This window comes from Anolis carolinensis, chromosome X (genome assembly GCF_035594765.1).
Source record: "Anolis carolinensis isolate JA03-04 chromosome X, rAnoCar3.1.pri, whole genome shotgun sequence".
NCBI classification, from domain to species: domain Eukaryota; kingdom Metazoa; phylum Chordata; class Lepidosauria; order Squamata; family Dactyloidae; genus Anolis; species Anolis carolinensis.
The window spans coordinates 8,323,650-8,350,925 of NC_085847.1; the positions used below are offsets into that span (position 1 = coordinate 8,323,650).

The 27,276-nt window shown below is 44.9% G+C and overlaps 2 protein-coding genes across 4 annotated transcripts; one reads left to right on the forward strand and one right to left on the reverse strand.

Annotated features, from left to right (window-relative positions):
* The first annotated feature begins 776 nt into the window (after positions 1-776).
* On the forward strand, positions 777-10,663 carry wsb2 (WD repeat and SOCS box containing 2). Of its 2 annotated transcripts, XM_062958728.1 has the most exons (10): positions 777-1,031; positions 2,017-2,227; positions 2,590-2,761; positions 3,058-3,290; positions 5,743-5,877; positions 6,886-6,986; positions 7,365-7,537; positions 8,127-8,240; positions 8,332-8,439; positions 8,949-10,663. In XM_062958728.1, the coding sequence occupies exons 1-10, from the start codon at positions 792-794 to the stop codon at positions 9,109-9,111; spliced, it is 1,650 nt and encodes a 549-aa protein (XP_062814798.1). In that variant the 5' UTR covers positions 777-791; the 3' UTR covers positions 9,112-10,663. The 2 variants fall into 2 exon arrangements, with proteins under 2 accessions (XP_062814798.1, XP_008111935.1); XM_008113728.3 differs by lacking the exon at positions 2,017-2,227 and having other exon boundaries at positions 851-1,031.
* A 174-nt stretch (positions 10,664-10,837) lies between these two features.
* rfc5 (replication factor C subunit 5) lies at positions 10,838-24,089 on the reverse strand. Of its 2 annotated transcripts, XM_003222785.3 has the most exons (11): positions 23,897-24,089; positions 20,088-20,152; positions 17,799-17,935; positions 17,261-17,340; positions 17,050-17,123; positions 15,464-15,623; positions 14,616-14,697; positions 14,221-14,350; positions 13,085-13,162; positions 12,439-12,493; positions 10,838-11,815 (listed from the first exon to the last, which is right to left on the reverse strand). In XM_003222785.3, the coding sequence occupies exons 1-11, from the start codon at positions 23,965-23,967 to the stop codon at positions 11,719-11,721; spliced, it is 1,029 nt and encodes a 342-aa protein (XP_003222833.1). In that variant the 5' UTR covers positions 23,968-24,089; the 3' UTR covers positions 10,838-11,718. The 2 variants fall into 2 exon arrangements, with proteins under 2 accessions (XP_003222833.1, XP_062814799.1); XM_062958729.1 differs by lacking the exons at positions 10,838-11,815; positions 12,439-12,493; positions 13,085-13,162 and adding an exon at positions 13,169-13,484.
* Positions 24,090-27,276: the final 3,187 nt, after the last annotated feature.

Here is a 27,276-nt window from a genome sequence, read left to right on the forward strand (position 1 = left end):
ATCCTGGGATTCTGTCCAGCGGTTTCATGTAGATGTTGATAGTAAAAGGTAAAGGTTTTTCCCTGACATTAAGTCCAGTTGTGACCAACTCTGGGGGTTGGTGCTCATCTCCATTTCTAAGCTGAAGAGCCGGCGTTATCCATAGACACCTCCAAGATTATGTGGCCACTGGCATGACTGCATGGAACACCGTTACCTTCCCGCCGGAGCGGTACCTATTGATCTACTCACATTGGCATGTTTTCAAACTGCTAGGTTGGCAGAAGCTGGGGCTAACAGCGGGCGCTCATTCCACTCCCAGGATTTGAACCTGGGACCTTTCGGTCTGCAAATTCAGCAGCTCAGCGCTTTAACACACTGTGCCACCAGGGGCCCCAGATGTTGATAAGCATGGGAGGCAGAATGGAACCTTACGGCAATGGCCAGGGGTCCGAGCAGGTGTCCCCAGCATCCCCATCTGGGCACGGTCCTCCAGGATGGAGCGGAGCCACTACAAAGCAGCACCCGCAAGACCCATTCCGCACAGCCAGCCCAGGAGACCATGGTCGATGGTCAAGAGAGCCAAGAGAACCAGCAGTGCCACTAATTCACTACATGATATGACCTAGTAATACCCCAAAACAAACCAAAACTTCCCCTAGCTGGTATAATATATTCTTAAAAAATGAGAGAATCAGAGCTTTCTCCAAAGGAAGGCAAGGGGAGGAAAGAAAGGGCTGAGGAAATTGGGAGGCAGGAGGGCGAGAAGAAGGGAGGAAAAAGGCGGGAAAGGCGCCCAGAGCCTAACGCGCATGCGCCGCCCTAGGACAACTCTGGGATCCCTTGGCCGGCCTTTTCGTACAGCCCCGCCCTCTCCCCAAAGCCACGCCCACCGGTCCCTCCTCAGCGATTGGACCCGCCCCGGCCCGCGGAGGGATCACGTGACGCCCCGGGAAGAGGAAAAGGAAGTGTCCCCGGCGCCGGCTCGGCGGGGCTTTCCGATGCGGTCCGGATGGAGGCGAGGCCGGCGCCTGAGGGAGAGGACGCGGAGGGTGAGCCCCTTTGCCGAGCCCTTCTTCCACACAGCGGACGAAAACCCCGCAGTCTCTGCTTTGGACTGGGCCATCGAACCCAGAATCCCAAGGCAGAATCGCCTACGAGAGCCTTTCAACTGGGTTTCATGAGGCCCCTTCCACACAGCTGAATAAAATCCCACTTGAACTGGGATAGATGTCCGTGTGGACTCAGAGAACCCAGTTCAAAGCAGATCTCGTGGATGATTCTGCCTTGAGATTCAGGGTTCTATGGCTGTGTGGACAGGGCCCTCAAATATTCCAGTTCCAAGCAGATTTTATGGATGATCAGCCTTCATATTCTGGATTATAAACCCCACAATTTTAGAGGCATAATAATAATAATAATAATAATAATAATGCTTTATTTATATCCCACCACCCCCTTTGGGGACTCAGGGTGGCTTACAACAAGAAAAAACAATATACAGTAGAGTCTCACTTATCCAACGTAAACGGGCCGGCAGAACGTTGGATAAGCAAATATGTTGGATAATAAAGAGAAATTAAGGAAAAGCCTATTAAACATCAAATTAGGTTATGATTTCACAAATTAAACACCAAAACATCATGTTAGACAACAAATTTGACAGAAGACGTAGTTCAATACACAGTAATGCTATGTAGTAATTACTGTATTTACGAATTTAGCACCAAAATATCATGATGTATTGAAAACATTGACTACAAAAATGCGTTGGATAATCCAGAATGTTGGCTAAGTGAGTCTTGGGTAAGTGAGACTCTACTGTACATAGTAGCAATCATACTTACAAACCAAAGGGTAAAATCAAAGCAAACAGATCAAAAGGACAAGTCACAACGCACAGAGAAAATAATCCCAATCAAACATATTACAGTAGAGTCTCACTTATCCAACATTCACTTATCCAATGTTCTGGATAGCGGACCTCGAACTCATGACCTCCTGGTCAGAGTGATTAATTGCAGTGATTCATTGCAGCTGCTCTCCAGCCTGCGCCACAACCCGAGCCCGAGTTGCTTCTGGAGTGAGAATTGGCTGTCTGCAAGGACGTTGCCCAGGGGACATTGCCCGGATGTTTTGATGTTTTTACCATCCTTGTGGGAGGCTTCTCTCACGTCCCCGCATGGAGCTGATAGAGGGAACTCATCCGCACTCTCTCTGGGTGGAATTCGAACTTGGCAGCCTTCAGGTCAGCAACCCAACCTTCAAGTCAGGAGGCTTTTATCCCCTAGGCCACCGGAGGCTCCGTTTACATATATCTTAAGGAAGAGGGAGCAGGCTTGTTTTCTGCTGCCCTGCCTCAAGAATAGGCTCAAATGACAGGAAAGGAGACTCTACCTGAACATGAGGAAGAACTTCCTCTCCGTGAGACGAGCTGTTCAACAGTGGAACTCTCTGCCTCAGTCTGGTGGAGGCTCCTTCTTTGGAGGCTTTGAAATGGGATGGATGGCCATCTGTTGTGGGGGTTTGGATGGTGCATGGCAGAAGGGGGTTGGACTAGATGGCCCCTGTGGTCTCTTCCAACTCTGTGCTTCTCCGATTCTTCCTCAGGAGAGCCCCTCCTCGTGGCAGAGCTGAAACCAGGGCAGCCTCAGCCGTATGACTGGAAATCCAGCTGTGAGACCTGGAGCGTGGCCTTCTCCCCGGACGGAGCCTGGTTTGCCTGGTCTCAGGGCCACTGTCTTGTCAAGTTGCTTCCCTGGCCGTTGGAAGGGATTGAGCCGTAAGTATTGGTGGTGGTTTTGTAGCTGATAACGGGGCTGATTGGGATCAACAAGCTGTCTCAAAAAGCTTGTATTTTAGGCAGATCCCAATGGGATAGGGTGGAAGCGGCCGAGGGGGAAATGGATGGGGCCTGAGGCTGTCAGGAATGGTGGGAGTTGGAGTCCAAAACTCCCGGAGGGCCACAGTTTGCCCATGCCTGATCTAAAACAAAATTTCTGGAGTTCCTACACTTTGTTGCCAGGAATGGAACACACCTAACTAGATGATGTGCTTGCTTCGGCTTGCTTCTGTCAGGACCTGCAAAGCTTTAGAATGCAAGAGCCCGTACCCGAAAGCAGAGGCCAAGGGCCGAGGTGGCTCCAAAGAGAAGACCTTGGAGTGTGGGAAGATCGTCTGGGGCCTGGCCTTCAGCGCTTGGACTCCTAGCCACCCAAAGAAACACAGCCTGCGGGGGTCAAGTGCTTCCTGTTTGGTCCTGGCCACGGGATTGAATGACGGGCAGATTAAAATCTGGGAGGTCCAGACAGGTAAATTGACTGAATTGTCGCTTGCCAGAAAGGCAGAATTGCTCTGGAAACCGATCCGTTGTCGTCTGCGATGCCTTTTAAAACTGTAAACCATGAGAGAGAGGTATAATTGGACAGGAACGACAATTGCTCTCCCTGAGGACATGACATGTTCCTGTGATGGACATCGAGGTCGACCTATTGACAAAGCTTGACAGCTTGCAATTGTTGGGTCATTTCAAAAAAGGGAGAAGCAGTTAAAAATGTAAAATCAGCAGCAGCTCAGAAGCTTCTTGAGCACAGCCGTAGAGTGAATGAGCTTCAGCAGTGACAGGAGCAGAGCCAAGCTTGAAAAGTCGTGAAAGACTTTCTTGAAAGAACAGCATTTCTTATTAATTTAAGCATATAATATTAATAATATTATTTTGTACTACAATATAATCCTAATACTACAATATAATAATAGTAATTATATATTATATATTACATGTAATAAAAACGGTAAAGGTTTTCCCCTGACGTTAAGTCCAGTCGTGACCGACTCTGGGGGTTGGTGCTCATCTCCATTTCTAAGCCAAAGAGCCGGTGTTGTCCGTAGACACCTCCAAGTCATGTGGCCAGCATGACTGCATGGAGCGCCGTTACCTTCCCGCTGGAGCAGTACCTATTGATCTACTCACATTTGCATGTTTTCGAACTGCTAGGTTGGCAGAAGCTGGAGCTAACAGTGGGCGCTCATTCTGCTCCCAGGATTTGAACCTTGCACCTTTTGGTCTGCTTTAATGCACTGTGCCACCAAGGCCCCTATTACATGTAATTACATGTATTACTAATAATATTACAATATATTTATATAGTACAATATAGTAATTTATTGCCAGTATTGTGCTATGCTAATAATATAATATTGTATGTAAATTTAATTTGTAAGCCGCTCTGAGTCCCCTTTGGGGTGAGAAGGGCGGGATATAAATGTATTAAATAAATAATTTGTATAAAGGAAAGCTAGGACATAGATATCTAACTATCTAACTCTCTGCAGACATCTTGTCTCTCTCCATGCTCACAGGAGAAGAACAAGACGCAGGACTCGGGCTTGCCGTGGGCTCAGAAAAGGAGGCATGTCCCTGAGAAGTATCAGTCTAACAAACAGAGAAATGGGAGGAGAGAATAGAGAGAGCGGCAGGCACAGAGGGCAACAGGGGATGGGAAGGGCTATTCCTTCCAGCCAACTCATCTGTTTACCTATTTTCTTGATGAGGACTATAAACTTGGGCAGAATGTGGTTGAGTTCCAACAGTAATATGGGAGCAGAGGCCCTTGTTTGTGCCAATTCCAGTCGGCAGTGGGGTATGTTTTCCGAGGAGTAAGTCTAGGTGTGCATCCATCCCCCCAAACCAGAGCTCTTGTTTGAGGCAGAAATCCTTCCATTATGCTTAATACCTTCTTGCTTCTGTTCAGAGATGAGCACAGACGGCTCAGTGGGCCGGCCAGGCGACTTCCGAAGGCCAGTTCCCCTCCCTTAACATAATGGCAGCGCAGCTAGTTTAACGCCTCCGAAAGCAGTAATTTCTGGCGCCCTGCTGGGAGCAACTCACAAAGCCTATGGCAGGCGCCGGCTCCTACAGCTGCTTAGAGAATGGCAACCGGGATGGAGGGGCTCCCCTGCTGTGCCGCTGCATCCAAGCCGCTCTCCCTGCTTCCTTGATGGAGAGGCTTGGTCTTCTCTTCTTTGCAGAAAGCTTTGGAAAGCACCTGCTGGGAGTAAGCCTTGCTGTCATTCACCAGAGCCTTTGCAAAGACTTTGCCGGGAGGATCGGCCGCGATCGCTCTTCCATTTGTGAAACTTTGGCGGGAACCAAAACGGCAGGGTCCTTTACCAAAGCTTTCTGCAAGTCAAAAGAATCTTTTCTCCATCGTTGCCCAGGGTTAGGCAGATTTCTGGTCAGCAAGATCTCCTGTTTTCCCTTGGAGCACAAAAATCTATAGCAATTGTGCCAACAAATCCTGAGAATCAGAGCTCAGGGTGCCTCAAGCACATGGGCTCACAGCTGGGAAGTGACATTGGGGGATGACAAGTGCCAGAATCCCCCAGCACCAGGGCCAGTGACCAAACGCACACAATCCCTAGGCTTTTTTTAATTCTGCACAAAAACAATTGTGCCTGTAGACGTCTCCGTGAAATGTTATTCTCCGATTAGTAGCTGACCCCCTCCTCCCTCAAGCTGACTCCAAATCAGGCTTTAGAAAAATTGGCCAAGTATGTCCATTGATGGTCTTAAAATGTGTGGTAGACTTTCCACAACTGACTGCCTCAAAATGTCAGCCAAACTACATGGAGTTCTGAGGTTGCTTCTCCTGTCTCATCACTAGCCATGAATTGATCTTATCCTAAAGGAGAATCATAATCCCGTTCCTATTTAGATTTGTTTTGTCTGGGAGGGGCTGGCTTACTGTGTTTTCCCGTTTGTAGGCTGTTTGCTGTTCAACCTCTTGGGGCATCAAGACGTGGTGAGGGACCTCAGCTTCGTCCCTGGCGAGAGCGGCTCCGTCCTGGTCTCTGCCTCCCGCGACAAAACCCTGCGCATCTGGGACCTGAGCCAGAACGGTAGGAGCGAGCAACGGGGTCTCTGTACGTTGCGAGCATCTGTGGGTGGGGCTTTGGGCCAGTGCCAGCATCCTCAGTTTCACCACTGGCCTGAGTTGTCCCACCGCTTTCCAGGCCCAACGTCAGTCCAATAAGATAGAATTATTATTATTATTATTATTATTATTATTATTATTATTATTAGAAACACAACAAGATGAGTCCACATCCTCTCTCTCTTCCTGCCACTGATTCCGTTTCCCCGGCTCTTGACTCCCCAGCTCACCATTACCAGGCACCTGGAGTGAATTTCTCTCGTGCTGTTTTCCCATTTTCCCAAATCCAGACAGCCACATTGGCAGATTATTTCTTCATTATGTAAATTGTGTGGTTGGTCAGGAGTGTGTTGACCAGCACACACCCCGACTCATTTCCCACTCAAAGGCTTGTTAGATCAGAAAGAAAGAGTGGGCTTAATTCATTATTGTTTGCCATCGTACAGAGGTGTGCAGCCTACAGCTCACAGTGTTTTGTCAACCACTGTGCCCTGTTTTTTCCCAACCTTTTCTCCTCACTGAGCTTCTGCCGTTTCAATAGCTGCAGGACATGCAAAGATCCAAGAGAGATGCCTTTCTCAAGAGTAGATATTCGATAAAAGTTTGGGACACTGCTTGAGACATTTAAAAAAACGACATAATGATGCATATGCTCAGTCTCATGCTAGGATTCTGTCTCTACCATGAGGGCAAACAGACTGGTGTTATTCATAGCTACTATATAGGGATTGCTGAGCTAACGTAAGAACAGTAGATTCCCCCAAGAACTTGTAAATAGTGTTTTGACTACAGCTCCCAGAATCCTTGAACTGTGCCATGACTACATCCTAATCTTGACTTTTGAGACAGAGGTTCAAGAAGATCTGGAGAGGGCTGGGCTCAGTCAGTGTCTTTATTTCTATGCTGTCTTTATGGGAATGACATTGTCCCCCAGGCTGTGCCCTGCATGCTCTCCTGCTAATATTTTCCCCAGGGAAGCAACTGAAGGTGCTGTCCGGACACGTCCAGTGGGTCTACTGTTGTTGCGTCTCTCCCGATGGCCAGATGCTGTGCTCTGCTGCTGGAGAGAAGTCGGTGAGTCTTTCTTCTAGAGGGAAGGGAGAAAAGGGAGTGTAACAGGGCTGGCCATTGGATCCCAGAGTGACAGTAACAGCTGAGCTTCAGAAACCTGCCCTGGAACAAGACCACAGATGGGAGAACTTTGCATGGTTCCCAATTTTAATGCCACATAACCTAATTTTGCATTTTTACACACTTTTCCATTCTTCTGTTATCTCCCAGATAAACTCTGGAGCAGAACGATTCTGTGCTGCTTGTCTTTATTGCTGCCAGTATGAATGAGAGGTCCAGGTTATTCTAGGATGCAAATTCCAATGAGGAGTAGCCTCTTCTCCTTGCTCTCCAGTTTTGATTCTCCTCCTCCTCCTCCTTTGCCCTTCCCCTTCTTGGTAGGCTCTCCTCTGGAGCATGCGCTCCTACATCCTCCTCCGAAGACTAGAAGGCCACCAGGGCTGCGTTGTGTCCTGTGACTTCTCCCCAGACTCGGCGCTTCTTGCAACGGCCTCCTATGACACATTTGTGATACTCTGGGACCCCTGTACGGGCGAGCAGCTGAGATCCCTCTGGTAAGGGAGGCCACGGGCTACGATTGTCCCTGTTAGTATTTGGCCATCATAGCCAATCATGATTCTCAGCCCAACACTGTCTGGAGGGCTTTATGATCCCGTTCCCTAAAGTGTTTGGGAGCTTTTGGGTTAAGAGAAGGTAGGGCGTGAGGAAAAACAAGGTCCTACTTTCTACTGCTTAGTCCCAACTGGAATAAACCCATTGACTCAAGTGTCCTTTGATTGGGTGAGTGAAACGATGACAAGATTTATTCTAAAATAATTACATTTATACACATTTGGGAAGAATAGGTCAAAAGCCAGGTTTTGCTGCCCCTTTCGTTGACAGTGATAGTCAGTGGCCAGTTTCTGGAAGTACATGCATGTAAAGAAGGGCGCAGAGGAGCAGTGCTATTTCCTGGTTGACAGACTAGGTGAGACATTTTGCCCAGTGTTTTGTGATCTATGGGTTTTTCTCACTGCCATGAGAGGTATGGCTGGCTACTGGCATAAGGCTTGGATTGGATATATTAGCTGAGGTGGCTTCGTCAAGGCCAGAACACCTGATAGAATGGCCCAATCTCACTGTTGGTCCTTTCTTCCTCCCCAGCCACTTTCCTTTACAGCCCATTCTGGACCACAACAGTGACTTCCATTCCAACTCCCTGCGATCCGTGTGCTTCTCCCCCGAAGGCCTCTATCTTGCGACTGTGGCGGATGACAGGTAAATCATGCTGGCTGGGGGATTCCAAGACATGAGGTGTTTAAAAAAAGCCACTTTCCCCCCAAAAATGCCTCCTTTATCTCTTTTTTAGGCTCCTGAGGATTTGGGCTTTAGAGCTTGGGAGCCCCGTTGCCTTTGCCTTGGTGAAGAATGGTCTGTGTTGCACCTACTATCCACATGGAGGGATTATTGCCACTGGGTATGTTCTGGGCATGTAGTTGGTTCTCTTTTTGTCCCTCCCTTAATGGAATCCGTCCACTCCGTACTATTTAGACACAGGGCCCTTCCAGACAGGCCTTCTATCCCAGGATCTGATCCCAGGTTTTCTGCTTTAAATTGGATTATATGAGTCCGCACTGCCAGATAAACTGAAAACCTGGGATCAGATCCTGGGAGGCCTGTCTGGAAGGGCCCACATATTCAAGAAATGGGTATGGGATGGCTTGAGATAGCTGGATTTTCACTTGAAAAGACTTCAAGTGTCTAGTTCTTGCTGCTTGTAGCAATAGGCTTTTCCCTGCAACCCAGATATGGGTGGAAGGGGAATGGGAGGCTGTGTCCCTCTAGTTGTACTTCCTGTGCTTTAATGCCAGTTCAGGGATTCAAGCACCCCAACCTTAGGCAGCCAAATGGACGAGGCTAGTTCTGCTCTAAGCCCAGAGAATAGCTTCAGTCTCTTCCTCTCCCTTCCCCTCCTTCTCATTCTAGGACACGAGATGGCCATACCCAGTTTTGGACAGTCCCCCAGGTCCTGTCCTCCCTTAAGCACCTGTGCCGCAAAGTGCTCCGGGGACGCTACACCACTCACCAAGTCTCGGTGCTGCCCATTCCAACGAAAATGAAGGAGTTTCTCACCTACAGAACTTTATGAGGGTAACTGGGTTGATGGAGGCGTCCTATTGGTGATTTGGGCAGAATGGCCACTTGCCTTGTCAAGACTCGTGCAATGGCCTTGTGCTCTGCAGCACCGCAAGGGCCAAAGTCTCCTTTTCTTTTGTGGAGAGTTGTGGTAAGGAAACATTCATTCATCCAGGGATGTAGGGCTATGCTTGTTGTCGGCCACAGGAAACCTCAAATCTCATTTGCACCAACGGATTAGTCTTCAGCATGTTTCACTTGGAATTTCCATAGTTGTAAACTTTTCTGAATTTAACCAACTCTTGTACAGGAATGTGGCCTCTTTTTTGGAGAGGGAAGAGGCTGCTTCTGGTTTGAGCAAACTTTTAACAAAAGTGCTTTGTCCTTTCGAGTTGAACATTATGCACTTAGTTTTCCCGGAAGATGAAGGCTTCCCTTTGCTGCTGGACAAAGCTATCCACTGAAATGAGTTTTTCATTCCCTCATCTTACACAAAACTTGATCTTATCGGATGTCAATTTCTCTGATGTCAGCACAATTGGAGGGCATTTTGCCCATTTTGTGTGGCATAGGACCTTGGAGTCGGCTTCCAAGCTAGTCACAGCAGCACTTGCAGATGCTCTGGTTGGCCAACTAAACCTACAGCACTTCTCTCATTTGTTTCATGGGTGATATATTGCAGGAAGGGAAGGCAGGCAAGGAAGATCCCAAACAAAATGCCCTTATAGTAAGGCTTGGCCCACTAGATCTTGTGGCACGTGCCCTTTGGGAGAGCTGGTTGCCAAATGATCGTGTCTTCAGATTGCCTGTTAACTTACGGCAACATTGTGAATTTTGTAGGGGCTTCTTAGGCAAAGAACACTCAGATGGCTTTACCAATATAGGGAGAAGCAAATGCATTTTGCACAAACAAATGATCAGATATACATTTCAGACTTTATTCATTTCAGGGCATTTTCTTTTTCTTGGAAACTAGAATCCAAAATACAATGTTGTCTCATACTTCAGCAGCAGCGTTGAAGCAAGATCTGCTTATGGTCATATTAATATGCCCTCAAGCTGTTCTGATTTATGCCAACCCTATCATCTGATGCTGTTGGAAGAGGTTTTCGTCCTCCTCTGAAGCTAACAGTGTGATTTTCCCCAAGGTGACCAAAAGGTTTCTGTGGCCAAGTTCAGATTCAAAGCCAAGTCTCCTGGACACTTAGTCCAACACCACACTGGCTCTCCATGGGATTGGGTGGAAATGATTACTATTTTACAATACAGGCATAAATCACCACTGTAACCCAGTGCAGACCTCATTCACTTTGTACCACTCCCACCTCATTCACTTTGTACCATTCCCTTGCTTTCAGTGAGTCTTGGTACTCTTGTGTCACTTTTGAAATCGCACTGCTGAAGATGGATCAGAAAGTGCTGTTTGATTATGTTGAAAACAAATGATTCACTGTTTATTTTTTCAGGTTATAGTAGCTAGAGGTGACTTAAAGGTGAAAGCCCTGTTTTTTTTGTTTTAATATACGTCAATAGTCTCTCTGTAATAAAGAAGTACTTAGACTGGACTTCCGCTGTTCTTTCTCTTCTCTCACTCTGGACTGGTAGAGCTCAATAAAAGTGGCCTTTGAGGAAACACAAATTTCACATTTTCAAATGAAATACCAGGTTAAAAAAAGAACACTTGGCGAACAACACATGTCTGTGGTCAAATAAAAAAATATTGGAATACATTGCAAAGCCTCTTTCATACATCACTTTATTGTCACATTATTATGAGCCCCCTGAACCAGATCTTGAAAATTAAGGTGTTTATGAAAGGGACAGTACAGTACCGGAAAGACTCCAATGGCTGATAATCAGCCTCCAAGACATGACAAACACTCCAAACTTTCCAACAGAAAAACAAACTTTTTTTTCTTACTGCTCTGAACCCATGGCCTCTGGGGGTAGGGCCGACTTTTACAACTTTGAAGTACTGGTGTAGTTTGGGGGCAATGACCGATGATGATGGGAGTTTTAGTTCATTCACATCCCTATGCATTTTCTAATGGGACCATTCATAACCAAACAATGACTACTATTTGTCTTTAATATAATCCATAGCCTGAGCATTGCTGGGTACCTAAACTAATCTAATCTAAAAAGACAGTCCTGAAGAGATCTCTTCCAAGGTGAGAGTCCATTTTAGTTTTGTTCACACTATCAAGAGACTATCAAGACAAACAGCAGAGGCTGAAAATGTTACACTGACAGCGCAGGAGCTATAGCTCTAAAAAAGGACCGTCTCCAGGTCTTAAATGAGATGAAGGAAGCTGGAGAGTGGCCATATGCAAAGAAGCAAGAGTTTTTAAGTCTACATTCTGGCAAGCAGAGCTTAAACATTCAAACCACTGCTGGAAGGCTGGGCAGAGCAATGTTAACACAGGCCTGCCATTTGGTTCAGTCCACTAGTTGCATCAAAAGGGAAGTTGCTGATCACTATAGTCCACAGATGCTTTCATTTCAGCGTTCTAGATGCTGTTGGGCCATAGTCTTCACCAGAAATGCCTATAGAGGAGAATGCTGGGAGTTGCAGTCCGCCAGTTGCTATGGCAAGTGCAAAGCACTGCAAAGAGCTTGATTACGCTTCTGCTGCAATGAGGTCTCTGGTGACCTGGAAAGCACCCACAAGAGCCCCCAGCTGGATCTTCTCACTTGTCCCCGCAGCTAGGCGATGCCTGAAAGAAAAGAGAGGAGGAGTCTCACAGCTGAGAGACATTTGCATTGAAAACACTCTGCCTGATACCTAGAACCCCCACTAAGGTGATAGATCGGTTCTGGGATGGAGGAAGGGGTGTGATGGATAAGCCTGCTCAAAGTATCTCAGCCACATAATTCTGTCAAGCCACCCCACTATGTAGTTCCTACTTGCAGAGCCAGACCAATCTTGCTTTTTATTTTTGGCAGTATAGCAGTCTTTGTGGCACAGAAAAACATCTTGAAGTTCAACCTCATTCTCTGCACATCCCTTCCCTGATTGCTTGACTCATCCCTGCCTCGACTTTATTCCAGATACTGCAATACTCCCTACAACAAAAATACCACATTTTTCCTTTTTCTTTTCACCTACTTAAGTTGAGTTGTTTAATAATATACTAACTAAAATAGGTGCGAACCATGTCTGCATTAGCCTAAATACTCGATTTTAAAACAAGAGAAAAGAGCAGGAATTCCAGATCTAAGAAAAATGCATAAAAAGTCCCACAGCTCCACAGCAACTACACTCCGTCCGGCAAAAGAGCCCTGTGGTGGAAGATAAAGCTGTGCCTCCAAATGGTAGCCATTCTCCCAAGACACTTACTCAATATCTGCCATCTTGATCAGCAACTGGATTCGAACAGATGGTGGGAAGTCAACTGCAGGGTAGAAAAGGCAACACCAACAATGCTTGACAAAGGACTATAACAACTTCATAAATATAGTAATTATACAAATTAGCCTTTGCCTATTGATGTTTAACAGGAGAAACGTACCTGCCCTGATTTTCTTTTTTTAATTCCAGGAATCCTAGTGCCTTAGTCCTGTTCTCCTACCTGTGATTCCCTGCTTCAGCAATCGTAGCAATGATACCTCAAGAGAGCTTTCTCCTGGTTACTAGACTTTCTTAACTGACGAATCATGGCTGCCCCCCCCCTTATTTGCTCCTACAAAGCCCCCCATTTGGAATTTTTTGACTTGAAACTCAACACTGCACACAGAGAGAAGGAATAAAAAGTATAGAATGAGACTACTTCTTGTTTCTCCTCTCTACCCTCAAAATTCAAATGGGTTTCTCTCAATGTCTGTAGTACAATGAGTATTCCTGCAGTAGATTTCGCCTGTATCACCAAAACTTTGGGTCCTACTCCAGCCACACACCCTCCCCATACACTTAAAAGGCAAAACATGTGACATGATCTACAACAGAACAGCAAATGGTGTACTTCAAACCCAAAAAGCACGTTTACCTCGGTGGACAAACAGGTGGATTTCTGTCAGAATATCATGCAGTGCCAAGCCCTTCAATGTCTTCAGCTCCATAATATCTGAGCAGAGCATCAAGGTGAGATCTGTGCCAACAGGATGCCTGCTAATGCAGGGAGCGACTAATTGAATGCCTTTCCCAGCTTATGGAAGTGGGGTGCCCATGGTAACCCGTACTGCCTTCAAGGAAAAGGCAGGTTCTGAAAGCAAAGGCCACCATCACCACATCTGCAGGAGAAAAGAACTGCAGAGGCAGAGATGGAGAGAGAACAGTTGCTCTGAAGCCCCCTCAAAGAATGTCCTTTCTTCCTACATTTATATACCACCTTTCTGCCAAAAGACAAGGTAATCTGCAGTCTAAAATAGATTTCAAAAAGAGATGATCTAAACAGAATATGAGAGATACAAAAAAAAAAGAGGAGGAGGGAGGACAAAGTCAAGGGAAAAATATAAGCAAGTTCAAGGTACCAAATCTTTCAAGCACCTACATCAGTGATGGCAAACCTTTTAGAGATGAGTGCCCAAACTGGAGGGAGGGGCAGGAAAGCAAGTGAGTGGGCGGGCGGACAAATGGCGAGGAAGGGGGTGGGCAAACGGCAACCAAGTAGACAAAGAGGGCAGACACACAGGCAAACAAGCAAGTGGGATTGCAAACGATGGCAAGTGTGCCAGGGAGAGGGTGCGGCACGTGTGCCATAGGTTCACCACCACTGTCCTACATAATGCCATTATATTATGTGACAGGAGGTAGTTCTGGGAGAGAGAGGGCCAAATTTTAGCGAGTCCCAACCAGGCTGATGGAGCAGACCTCCCTGCCGCACTTCTCCCCGTCATGCAGACAGAAGGAACAACTGCCATCAGAAGCGGCTGTCGCCAGCTTACACATTCATACTCTTGGCAGGAGAAACAGAGAGGAATGCAAACACTCCGGTGGCAATTAACACACAAGTTACAGAAGACAAAGGAGGTGTCTGCTGCTTTAGATGCACCTATGAACAATCTAAAAGCTGTGTTGCCACAAGGTAGCCATAGAGCAGATTCTCAGGAGCACATGCCAACTACTTGTAGCCAATGCTGGCAGTTTCCTGGGCTAGTTCCAAAACAGGGCTCCAAAGGATACTGTGATAGGCAGCAGTGAAATCTTGGTTCAGCATCCAGTCGAGGATGTTAGCAATGTCCGACTTGAGTGGCTGCCCGGTGCAGGTGTAGACTGTCTCCTCAGTCACCTTTCCAAAGGCCATGTTTGTGCTCTGCCAAGGGAGTAGAACAGTCATTGGGCTTAAGCCACCATGTCTCCCACACCAGCAGTCAATTGTTTGCCACTTAGAATCACTTGCCAGCATATGGAGGAAGACTATACTGATGGCTAGCAATTGCTTAGACTGTGACTCCCCTTCAGCCCTAACAAGCATTGTGAGGGATGATGGGTGATACAGTCCAACAACACTGAGAGCCATATGTCTCATCCCTCTACTACAGAAAGGATTCCTGCCAGAAAAATAAAACTACACACACCTGTAAAATGTTCAGAGACCGGCGCATGTCACCGTTTGACAGCGTCACCAGTGCCTTCATTCCATCATCACTTACATCAACTCTAAAAGAGAAAAACATAGGCCTACATTGCCAGCCAAAAAGAATGCTTCTTTCATACAGCCATCCTACAGTGGGGGCTATGCTATCCCTCCCCCAGACCCAACACAAGCTATCTTCTCTTCCAGCTGCCAGAATATGCCATCAGATTTGTTTTTCAGGGTCTTCCACAAGTTTGCTAATAAATTTCAACTGTGAGATTTACAGTGACATTCCAGTCACGTGGTGGGAGAGGAATCACATTGAGACAAAAAAAGGAATTTTCTCAGAGTACTGAACCCCGGGAAACTGACTTTTGGGGAGCAGATTCCTTGCTTTCACCCATCAATAATAACTGACCACCATAATAAACTCAAAAATATATCGCTTTATGCAACTCTTTAAAATTTAGGGCACAAGACATGATTTCCATCTTTTGGGATCCTATTACATTCTATCTCAATCTCCCAGCTGTATAAATACGTTTTAATGTTTTATAAACTGACATAATGGTGATGCTTCATATCTTTTTATCTCCTTCTCCCTTTCTCCTGTTTATTCAGCCAAAGTGTTCCAAACTACTCTATATTAAAGCTACTCCAATATGAAAAAATAGGCCAGACTGGTTGGAACATCTTAACTTTTGCTCCTCTTCCCAAGCTGCAGCAGCTCCTTACATCTATTTCACGTCAATAGATGTCAATAGTGGTTTGTACAGAGTCGAGGAAACAAGATCCAGACACAGTCAAAAGAGAAAGGCCATACTGTCTTCCTTTTGTCTTTCTACTCACTTCTCACTCTCAATGACATGCTTCAACCGGGGAACCATAAGCTCTGGTGTCAAAGGACCGAAGCGGAATCTGGTGCACCTAGACTGTAAGGCCGGGATGATCTTGGAGAGATAGTTGCAGATCAGGCAAAACCGGGTATTTTCGGTGAATTTTTCTATTACTGGAAAGGCAGCATAGAAGGCAGAATCAGCTTACTGAACACAGTCTGGGGATGATAAATACATCCAGGATCTAGGTAAAACTTTCAGCAGAGGTCTTTTTGTGGGCACACTGATACATCAGTGAGGTGGGCAGCCACCAAAGAGAGGGCCTCCTTCCTTGGTGGTGCCACTCCTAGTCTTTGGAAACTGTCTTTTCATAATCAGATAGTCCTTTTCTCTTTCAAAGCACCTTTTTTAGTTTCCCAAGTGTTTTATGCATCTTGTATTATTCTGTGGCTTTCAGCTTTCCTCCTCCCATTTCACATTTGAATAGTTTTATCCTTTTTTGAAAATCACAAAAATACAATCATGATGACCCCAAGGGCCATCTAGTCCAACCCCATTCTGCCAGGTAGGAAAAGCACATCAAAGCGCCCTTGACAGATGGCCACCAAGCCTTTGCTTAAAAACCACGAGATGCGCTAAAGGAGTTGATACACAGTCCTTGAACCAAATATGCAGAGCAGCAAACAACATAAAATGGGTCTTCTCAACTGGGGCACCCTAGTTCAGAGGTCCAACCGATGCCAATATTGATGCCATTCTGCTGCCGGGTCAATGTGATTTTTAAATTAAATTCGGGGCCTAAATGATTTTATCTAGTTTGCTCATGTGTCCTGGTTAGTAATTTTTAAAACTGTTGCCATGAGTCTGGTTTTAAGTGGTGCATGATTCAATTTTCATAAATGCTCTTGATTGCCCTACATTCATTTGACTGTACACTGACCTGAGATCCTTGGGTATCAGGTGGGATATCAAGATTTAATAAACAATAATAAACCAAGCAAGCTAGAAATAAACATAATTATGAAAAGCGCACAGACCTAAAAACACATAATGGCAAAGCAGATCACATTACAGGTAAATGAAAACTTTTTAGAGTCTCATAACCTGCACTCTCCCTTCCTAAGATGGACTGAGGGACTGGTCTATTCCGTGGAAATAGGCTGTGGCTTTCTCACAAAACAGGGGCTTGTTTATCCAATCCGAATCGTAGAAAGAACCACATTTCCGAAAAAAGAATAAATACATATTTTATATCCCACCTTTCTCCCAGCACAGGATTCCAGGCAGTTTACAGCCGTTTAAGACAAAGCACTACTAAAAAATCATTGATATAAAAGTTAAAACAAACCACACAAATTAAAAACAGTTGAAAAATAAATGTAGAGCATAATAAAAAGCTTGCTGCTAAGGTGTGGGAGGTATAAGGCCATGACATGTAACAAGATGCCCAACAACTCCAGGGACCACAAAACAACGCAGGTGAGCTGGGACACCAAACAGCCATATTATGTGGTAAAACAGGACCAGCCCAGCAAAGCGCTGCCCACCGGAGCTGTGGTGTGTCTGCACTATGACTCCTGTGGCATGTGGCAAACTTACCCCGCCTGAGAGCATTCTGTGCTTCCTGCGTCATGGCATCTGCTTCATCCAGAATCACCAGTTTAAAGCCTTTCCTAGTAAGAACAAGAAAGATGAGTATCAGCAGTTTAGCAGTTGGGCATTTCACAATTTGGAACAAATGAAAATAGAGACATTCTACCTGCACTATCTTCTGGAGGAAAGAGCCTGGAAGGCTCTTCAGGGCACTTACTTAAAGATGGTCCTTGTGCTGGCAAAGCTCAGGATAGGTCCTCTGACAATGCCGATGCCTCGGTCATCTGAAGCATTCAGCTGAAGAGAGAAGCAGGTGGTATTAATATGTTCTGAGCAGATATGAGAATAAACATAATGAGGGGAGCAGCTGCAGAAGCCGAAAGGCTATTGCATTCCTCTACCAAATATACAAGAAATATCTGCAGCTGCACAGGAAAGAAATATTTAAAGATATCCCTAAATCACTCTTGTATTTCAGCATTAGCCTAGCAAGTAAGCATGCAACCCTCAGGTTTAGAAAGTCTACAGTTCGATCTAGAGGTTATTTGGGTATGAGGAATAAAGAATAAGCTCAATAAAACTTTCCCTGTGCACAGAATGAGCAAGAGAGCAGAGCTCAAGCAGGGAACTTGCAGCCGTTTAGGAGAATTCTTACCACTTGAAGCCGTGACCTTACTAGCTGAGGTTGATGTCTACAGGCCAAGGCAGACGTTCAATAAAGATGGTTCAGAGAAGGCAAATAATGTTTTCTTTACCTCTAGAACCATGGAGTTGAATTCCTTGTCTTTGTAAAGTTGTTTAGCACAAGCCAAAATGGTGGAAGTCTTGCCAGTCCCCGGAGGCCCATAGAAGAGAAGATGAGGCAACCGATCTTCGCTGATGAACTTCTGAACTGAAAAGGTAGGAAAATGGAAATTGAATTCTCCAGCGAATGGAAATTAATCCCTACACCCATCTTCAGGGGTTGAGTGTTACCTGCGGTAGAAAGTGACGGAAAGACTGGCACCAACGCCATACAGACGTGGGATGGCTGGCCATCCCACAAGATGGAGAAAGGGAGGGAACATGGTAAGATGGTTCCCGTCACTTTCTCCCGTTTCTCCCGTTCCATCTGATGAAGTCTTTAATGTTACTAAGGAGTTGAAGCCCCAGAACTCATCAAAGTGTCTGCTTAAGGGACACCAAAAGCCAAGCACATGAGCCTTCTTCCTCCACCCTATGCAGGTGCTCAGCTCCAGTATTAAGGCAACAGATAACAATGTAGATGCCAGGTGCTGGCAGACCAGTGAAGCCAAGGTTCGCAAGGGTGGCTGTTGTAAGTAATATAGGGGAAAGAACTGCTTTGATGATAGCAAAGAGCTAGCTGGGTTTGCCACCCCACTCTGCGCCAGCATCATCTGCTAATGGCACCTGACACCACATATTTCCTGCTCCCTTGCTTCCCCTCCTGCACCAGTCATAAGGGGGGCATCTTTGACTAAGAGACCACATAACATATTCCGCCTCCTCCCTCCTGAGCGAAGCCCATTGTGGTGCTTGGGTGCAAGTTCATGCTGTTCCCACCCCCGCTGTTTGGAGCCTGGCAATCAAGGCTGGCCAACCCCTGCAGCGGGAGAAGCTCTTGTTCCCCGAGCACTCAAAGTGGCCTGGCCGGAGCCATTTCCCTATAATTGCGTGTCTGTATGTGCGCCCATGCACACGTGTGTGTGAGAGAGCCGGAGAAAGGATTCAGAGGCACGCAATTTAAAAGCAGCAAGTTGACTTTCCTCACCCTCTTTTTTTAAAGTAATGAGCAAAAATTTCCCAACAGTAACAACAGGTTACTTTCAATAGTGCTTATAATGAACAACAAAATGAGCTCCTTTTAGAAAATAATGTTCCAGGCTCTGCACTCAAGAGTGTTCACAATTGAAAATAATGGCTTACAATTCTGTAGGCATGATACAAAAGGTAAAATGAAGAAGGAAGGAAGAGAACAAGAATGTATCAAGTCTTACATCAGATTTCAACAACCTCCAGATGTGCTCAAGGGGGTGCCAAGTGAGGGCAGGTGGCCTTATATCTTAGGGCAGCTTCGAAAATAAGTCCCACAAAAGCGTGCACACACACACACCTCTGTTAGCCTGTGGGAGCTAGCAAAGGAGGGATAAAGTAGCCGAGGGCTTTTCTATGTTGGATGGGAAAAGGGGGCTGCTTCCTGATGTGGGAGCTCAACCGGGGCCTCTGTATCTACTGGGGTTAGGAGCACAGGGCCCCTGCCAGAGTGAAAAAACGCAAATAAAGATATAGCTCTTTTCCTTACTATGTCTTCCAGCACCAACAAAAATAAAAATCTGCCTTAGAGTGAATGAGGCAGAGTGCTAGTGTGTGCTATCCAATCATTCCTGCTGGCAAGCAGAGCTGCTCAATTAACTGCTTTTGTTTGTGACTTGCTTAGTGGGACATACCCAGCAAGGACGTCCCAGACTAGCCAGCTCTAAGCCAAAAACAAAGCAGGTCTTGCGGTTCTGCCTTGCCTTTCCCCACCAAAGCTTGGATTCAGACATTGCAAGAACCAAGAGAGGGACATAAGGTCCGTGGTTTGTTTAGCTACTCTTGCTTACACAAGCCAAATGGGAGCAATCAAGCAGCATATGTCAGCATGCCTAACAGTTCACAATAAGCAAAAATTTGGATTTATTGTGCTCTGTGACCACAGCCAAAGGTTTATCACAACATCCAAGGTAATCACCCCCTTTGGGCACCTTTACTATAATGTACTGACAGATAACAGAGAGGAAATGGGATGCTTCCTGTGCCATGTCACTCTGACTTTGTATCTAGCTCTTAGTCCTGTTCCCTCGCTTTGTTTGCAAACGCATCTTATGATTACAACAGGTATTATAGGCTAAATAGCTCTTCATGTCCTTGCTACTTTTAGAGAAGCTCAAACAGCATTCATCTTCCTTTGGGGAATATTCATTATCAGGAACATTCTAAGAGGCAACTGTGCCAGTATTTTAACAGGCTGAAGTAAAACATGCTGCAAATATTCAAATACTTACTGGTACTCAGAATGTCCTGATGAGAAATCAGATCATTTAACGTCTGAGGCCGGTATTTTTCCACCCTGGGGATAAGAAATAATATGGCACGTGTACTGCAAGTATAGAGTTTAGATCTCTAGACTTGAAAATATTCTCATTTATATTTGAGATACTGATAAAACAACTAAATGTATTTCAAAACTAATGAGAAAAGCCTTGTCATATGGTGTTGGAAACTTTTCACATTCAAAAGCACTCACAGCAGTTCTTAGGAGAACAACATACACAGACGTAATATTTGTTGGCCAGCCTATTAGTATTAACAAAACCAGGTAAGCTGGATTGTCCAGCCTTGCACTTGCATCATGTTATCTGGGATTGACTCAGTATAACAATAATCAAATTTTAGGACAACAGTCACGAATGGAATGACAATCCACAGTTCAATTCCTATAATCTCCAACTAGCTCCGAGAAAGACTCTCATTTGAAACCCTGAAATCCACACAGCTTACACTTTTCCTACCCCAAGTGCAAACCACATGCATTTGGGATTTTTTTTAAAAAAAATGCAAACTGAATATATGCTGCAGTGTAGTATAAAGCAGCTTCGTATGGAATCCCTTCTATACTGGTGTAGTCCAGGCCTATACATATGGCAGAATAAAGAGGAAGAAGGAGGCAGTATAATTCTGGACCACAGCATTGTGGTTTGCAGGAAGGGTCTATTCATGACTTCTGCAAGAAGCTTTAAGTGAACAGTGCTGCCTTCACTATTCACTGATTTCTGCTTATACAGAGATGTTGGCTCTGCATGGATAATCCGGATAAAAAAATCACCATCTCAGACTCCTACTGCCAGAGTAATATAATGGGACATTTTTATCTCATAGCAGATTACAGTTGAACATTGCAATCTACAGCTTAGCCACTCAAAACAACTCTCGTGTAACAGACCATAGCCACATCACACAGGTACTCCCTCTGAGTGCCCCAGTTGGCTTCAACATTTAATGAATAGCTATGGGCCAGCTACTCTGGCTCCTTTTACTTCACTATATAACTTCCATATTATCTGCTTTGAACTGAATTATATGGCAATGTGGACTCATATAATCCAATTCAATGCAGATAATCTGGATTGTTTGCTTTGATTATCTAGATTATATGGCAGTGTAGAAGGGGCCTCTGTTAAAAATAACATACATAAAATAATTGGAATAACCAATTATCTTCCACAGCAATTTCCCTCCCTCTATTACTATGTTCAAACAAGATCTTTGCCCGCCAGTAAAAGGAAAGCATGGAAGGGGCAGCCTGGCCTCTCATAAAAAGAAGCTCCAGAGGTTGGGAGATGCACCGAGAAGGCTCTCTCTCACGATGTGAGACTGGGATAAAGCTTTTCCATGGGGACTTTAAAATTCAGACAGAATCCTAGGGGAAGGCTCCTCTTTCAGAAAGTGCGAACCTGAGCCATACAGGGCTTTCTAGATCACAGCTAGCTCTTTGAATTGTGCCCAGAAATAAACAGGTAGCCTGTGAAGCTGTTTCAACAAGAGTTTGACTCTCTATGATGGGCATGTTGGGCATAGGCACCCTGTGATAATGCAGCATGTCTCATTAAGAGCCACATCCACTGTTTTAACATCGGGGGACTGTATATTCAGCAGCAGAGTAGCAAAGCACAAGGGCAGATGTCTTTGCATGGCAAAGGGGACATTACAGAAGCCTCCCCGGATAGTAACATGTCCAGACATCTTTGTAGATGGCTGATTCTCTCACACCAGGAGCGACAAACAAACAAACGGACCTCTTCAGGATCAACTATAACAATAATCTCTATTAACATCAAAGGCATGTCGGCTGTCAAAGAATAGTTGCTTTATAAACTGTGTCAAGATTAAAATCGTTAATATTAAAAACAATTCAATAACAACAACAGGTTCTCCCTCAGGATACTGAGCAGTAATGGTCACAAAGAACAGAGGAAAATATCTATGTCAGTGGTTAAATGTTTTGATACGGCCGATGGGCTAATCAATAAAACGTGATCTATGTCAGTGGTTCTCAACCTGGGGTCCCCAGATGTTTTTGGTCAACTCCCCAAAATCTTAACAGCTGGTAAACTGGCTGGGATTTCTGGGAGTTGTAGGCCACAAACATCGGGGGACCCCAGGTTAAGAACCACTGATCTATGCCTCAGACTTTGTCCTAGGGCCCTTCCAAACAGCTATATAACCCAGAATATCAAGGCAAAAAATACCAAAATATTTGCTTTGAACTGTGTTATCTGAGTCCACACTGCCATATATCCCAGTTCAAAGCAGATAATGTGGGATATTATTCAGCTGTGTGGATGTGGCCTGGGTTATATGGCTGTGTGGAACGCAGACTGGGATTGTCTGGAAGAGGAAGGGGAAACATTACATTGCTAAAGTTAGCACTGTTCCAAGGCTGAGCAGACCAGAGTTCAGTGCATTCATCAGAGGTGAAGAGCACTATGCAATCTGAAGCCGGTTGCCTACTCTCATCTTAGTCTTCCTTGCAGGGAAGTTTTGAGTTATGAAACATAATGGGGACAAGAGACAGGGCCTTCTCATTGGTGGCCCCTCATCTATGGAACTCCCTCCACAACGAAATCAGATCAGCCACTTCTCTCCTGACCTGTGGCTTTGGGACCAAGCTTTTGACAAGTAATTGGAGCAGTGCAATCAGTAACCATGAATCAAAGCGACAGAAATGGAACAAGATTATGATTTAGATGACATGTTCTTAATTGTTGTTTTAATAATGTATGTTTTAATTGTTTGGCTTTAACAGAAACTGTTTATTTTAATATATGTGGGCATGGCATCGAATTGCGGCCTGTTGTAAGGCCGCTTTGAGTCCCCTCCAGGGTTTGATGGACAGGGTACAAATATGGTAAGTAAATAAATAGTGTCCAGAGTACCTTGATTTCCCTGGACCAGTTAGGAGGATCAGAAAAGGCTGGGAGCTTGATGGCGGCTGGTTATTGCTTTGGTACAAAAAAATATCCCCAGCAAACTATTATTTAGGGGCCCCTGGTGGCACAGTGTGTTAAAGCGCTGAGCTGCTGAACTTGTGGACCAAAAGGTCCCAGGTTCAAATCCTGGGAGCGGAATGAGCGCCCGCTGTTAGCCCCAGCTCCTGCCAACCTAGCGGTTCAAAAACATGCAAATGTGAGTAGATCAATAGGTATCGCTCCAGTGGGAAGGTAACAGTGCTCCATGCAGTCATGCCAGTAGCCACATGACCTTGGAGGTGTCTATGGACAACGCCGGCTCTTTGGCTTAGAAATGGAGATGAGCACCAACCCCCAGAGTCGGTCACGACTGGACTTAACGTCAGGGGAAAACCTTTACCTTACTAAACTATTATTTGTCCCTCTTTGGGCCTTTCCACACAGCCATATAACCCAGAATATCAAGGCTGAAATGCCACAATATCTGCTTTGAACTGGGTTATATGGCAGTGTGGACACAGGGCCCTTCCAGACAGTCATATAACCCAGAAGATTAAGGCAGAAAATCCCACAATATGTGCTTTGAACTGGGTTATCTGAGTCCACACTGCCATATAACCCAGTTCAATGCAGATAATGTGGGATTTTACTGTGTGGAAGGGGTCTTAGAAGATCAAGTGACCAGAACAACCCAGTGGAGCCACACAGGCAAGTACAGAGAGAAGAGCACTCTGCACATGCTCGGGAACAGCCTTGGTGCTGGAGTAACAGAACAAAACCTCTTCCAGAAAGCAAGAGGGCAATCATCCACCCAGGCACCGAGACCCGTCCCTTCCGCTTTATACCAAGGCAGGTTCGCGCTCTTCACGGCCACCGTCCTCTCCGAGGGGCCCTCCATCTCGGCGGCGCTTTCCATGGCGACCACCCGTTTGCCGTTGGCGCCAAAACCCGCCACTACCTCCTCCTCTCGCGAGACTTTGAGATCGGAGTGGGGGTGGCTTGTTGTGCTCCTCGCCGGCTCTGACTCCGCCCCCTCTCCTCGCGCGCGCGCTCTCTCCTCCCTCCCCCCCCCCCGCCCGCGCGTTACTAAGGCTTGCGCTTCTGGTAACCAGAGGGCGGGGCTTATTGGAACGAGCGCGCGCGAGGGGAGCAGGTGCTCTTTTTCCCAAGCTGCTCAGGCGCGCGCGCTTTTTTTTTGTCTTATTTCACCCCTGAGGAGAATTTTCTCAACCCTCACAAAGGCGCTTTTGTCTCTCACAGGGTGTGTGTCTTGCACTCGCACACATTTGCGCCAAGACTATACAGAGACACACGCAGCCATAACCAAAAATGTAAAAGCTATAGAAAGGGGGAAGAAAAAAAAAAACTAAGGCCCCTTCCACACAGCTGAATAAAACCCACATTGAACTGGCAGTGTTGACTCAGGCCCCTTCCACACAGCTGAATGGCTGTGTGGAAGGTCCCTCAGATACCCCAGTTCAAAGCAAGGTTTGTGGGATTTTCTAAATTGATATTCCGGGTTATATGGCTGTGTGGAAGGACCCTCAGATAATCCTGTTTAAAGCAGAGTTTGTGGATTATCTGCCTTGATATTCTGGGTTATATGGCTGTGAGGAAGGGCCCATAAATCCACATTGAACTGGGTGATATGGCAGTGGGTCCGCACTGCTATGCAGTATATTCCAGTTCAAAGCAGATAATGTGGGATTTTGTTTAGCTGTGTGGAAGGGGCCTCAAATCTTGTGGGACTTTCTGCCTTGATATTATGGGTTATATTTGTGTGGTACAGGGTCCTATATCACCAGAAAATTATCTATCTAGACCAGTCCTAATGCTGCAACCCTTTAATACAATTCCTCATGTTGTGGTGACTCCCAACCATAACATTATTTTCGTTGCTACTCTGTAACTGTCAATTTGCTACTGTTACGAATCGTGAGGTAAATATCTGATATGCAGGATGCATTTTCATTCACTGGAACAAATTTGGTACAAATACCTGAAATGCCCAAATTTTAATACTGGTGGGGTTGGGGGGGTTGATTTTATCATTTGGAAGTTGTAGTTGCTTGTATTTATAGTTCAAAGAGCATTTTGAACTCCACCAACGATGGAATTGAACCAAACTTGGCACACAGAACCCCCATGACCAAGAGGAAATACAGTAGAGTCTCACTTATCCAAGCTTCTGGATTATCCAAGCCATTTTTGTAGTCAATGTTTTCAATATACAGTAGAGTCTCACTTATCCAACATAAACGGGCCGGCAGAACGTTGGATAAGCGAATATGTTGGATAATAAGGAGAGCTTAAGAAAAAGCCTATTAAACATCAAAATAGATTATGATTTTACAAATTAAGCACCAAAACATCATGTTATACAACAAATATGACAGAAAAAGTAGTTCAATAACCAGTAATGTTATGTTGTAATTACTGTATTTACAAAATTAGCACCAAAATATCACATTATATTGAAAACATTGACTACAAAACTGCGTTGGATAATCCAGAATGTTGGATAAACGAGTGTTGGATAAGTGAGACTCTACTGTATCATGATATTTTGGTGCTAAATTCGTAAATACAGTAATTATGACATAACATTACTGCGTATTGAACTACTTTTTCTCTCAAATTTGTTGTATAACATGGTGTTTTGGCACTTAATTTGTAAAATCATAACCTAATTTGATGTTTAATAGGCTTTTCCTTAATCCCTCCTTATTACCCAACATATTCGCTTATCCAAGCTTCTGCCGGCCCGTTTAGCTTGGATAAGTGAGACTCTACTGCAGGGGTCCTCAAACTTTTAAAGCAGAGGGCCGGTCCACAATCCTTCAGACTGTTGAGGGGCCAAATTATCATTTGAAAAAAAATACGAACAAATTTCTATGCACATTGCATATGTCTTATTTGTAGTGCAATACAACAATAACAATTAAAGAACAATGCAATATTTAAAAATGAAAACAATTTTAACCAACATAAACCTATCAGGATTTCAATGGAAAGTGTGGACCTGCTACTGGCCAATGAGATAGTCAAGTTAAGTAGGATTGTTGTTGTTGTGTGCCTTCAAGTCATTTCACACTTTAGCCTAAGTCTAAAATTATTTATTTATTTATTTATTACCTTTATTTACTACATTTATATCCCACCCTTCTCACCCCGAAGGGGGACTCGGAGCAGCTGTATGTACATACAATATATTATATTATTAGCATAGCACAATATTAGCATTATATCTATATATATAAAAGGGTAATGGAATCACGGCACCGGACAAAACAACTAAACTAAATGCCCCACAACCTCTAAAATTGACAGCACAACCTCTCATCCATGCCTCTACATTCATACAACAAAAAGAAAAGAAAAATTAAGTCCTAGCCACAGCAACGCCTGGCTGGGAACAGCTAGTATTACTATATTGAACTATACCACTATACTGTAATATTACTGTATATGTAATATATAACATATAATTAATATTATTATATGGTATTATTATTAGTATTATAGTGTATAACATTATAATATTTTTCTCAATAGTATATGTATATACAATATATTAGATTATTAAAACTGATATAAAAATATTATATTATAAAACTAAGGGCGGGGGCCAGGTAAATGAGCCTGGAGGGCCGCATCTGGCCCCCGGGCCTTAGTTTGGGGACCCCTGCTCTACTGTATCATGATATTTTGGTGCTAAATTCGTAAATACAGTAATTATGACATAACATGACTGTGTATTGAACTACTTTTTCTGTCAAATTTGTTGTATAACATGATGTTTTGGCGCTTAATTTGTAAATTCATAACCTAATTGGATGTTTAATAGGCTTTTCCTTAACCCCTCCTTATTATCCAACATATTCGCTTATCCAAGCTTCTGCCGGCCCGTTTAGCTTGGATAAGTGAGACTCTACTGTAATGGAAGGGTTTGGTGAGCATTGACCTTGAGTTTGGGAGTTGTAGTTCACCTACATCCAGACAATGAAGTCAGACAATGAGGGATCTGGACCAAAATTGGCACAAATACTCAGTATGCCCAAAATTGAACACTGGTGGAGTTTGGGGAAAATAGACTTTTGCATTTGGGAGTTGTAGTTGCTGGGATTTATAGTTCACCTACAATCAAAGAGCCACTTGAACCCCACCAACTCTCAAATTGGGCCAAACTTCCCACACAGAACTCCCATGACCAAGAGAAAATACT

Excerpts from the sequence above, each read along its gene's own strand:
- wsb2 (XM_062958728.1), top strand. The coding sequence starts at position 792 with ATGCGCCGCCCTAGGACAACTCTGGGATCCCTTGGCCGGCCTTTTCGT. Across the intron at positions 5,878-6,885 it reads CTGGGACCTGAGCCAGAACG|GGAAGCAACTGAAGGTGCTG; the intron begins GTAGGAGCGAGC and ends TATTTTCCCCAG. Across the intron at positions 7,538-8,126 it reads GAGCAGCTGAGATCCCTCTG|CCACTTTCCTTTACAGCCCA; the intron begins GTAAGGGAGGCC and ends CTTCCTCCCCAG.
- rfc5 (XM_003222785.3), bottom strand. The coding sequence starts at position 23,967 with ATGGAAAGCGCCGCCGAGATGGAGGGCCCCTCGGAGAGGACGGTGGCC. Across the intron at positions 20,153-23,896 it reads AAGAGCGCGAACCTGCCTTG|GGTGGAAAAATACCGGCCTC; the intron begins GTATAAAGCGGA and ends TCTTATCCCCAG. Across the intron at positions 12,494-13,084 it reads CCACCTGTTTGTCCACCGAG|TTGACTTCCCACCATCTGTT; the intron begins GTAAACGTGCTT and ends TCTACCCTGCAG.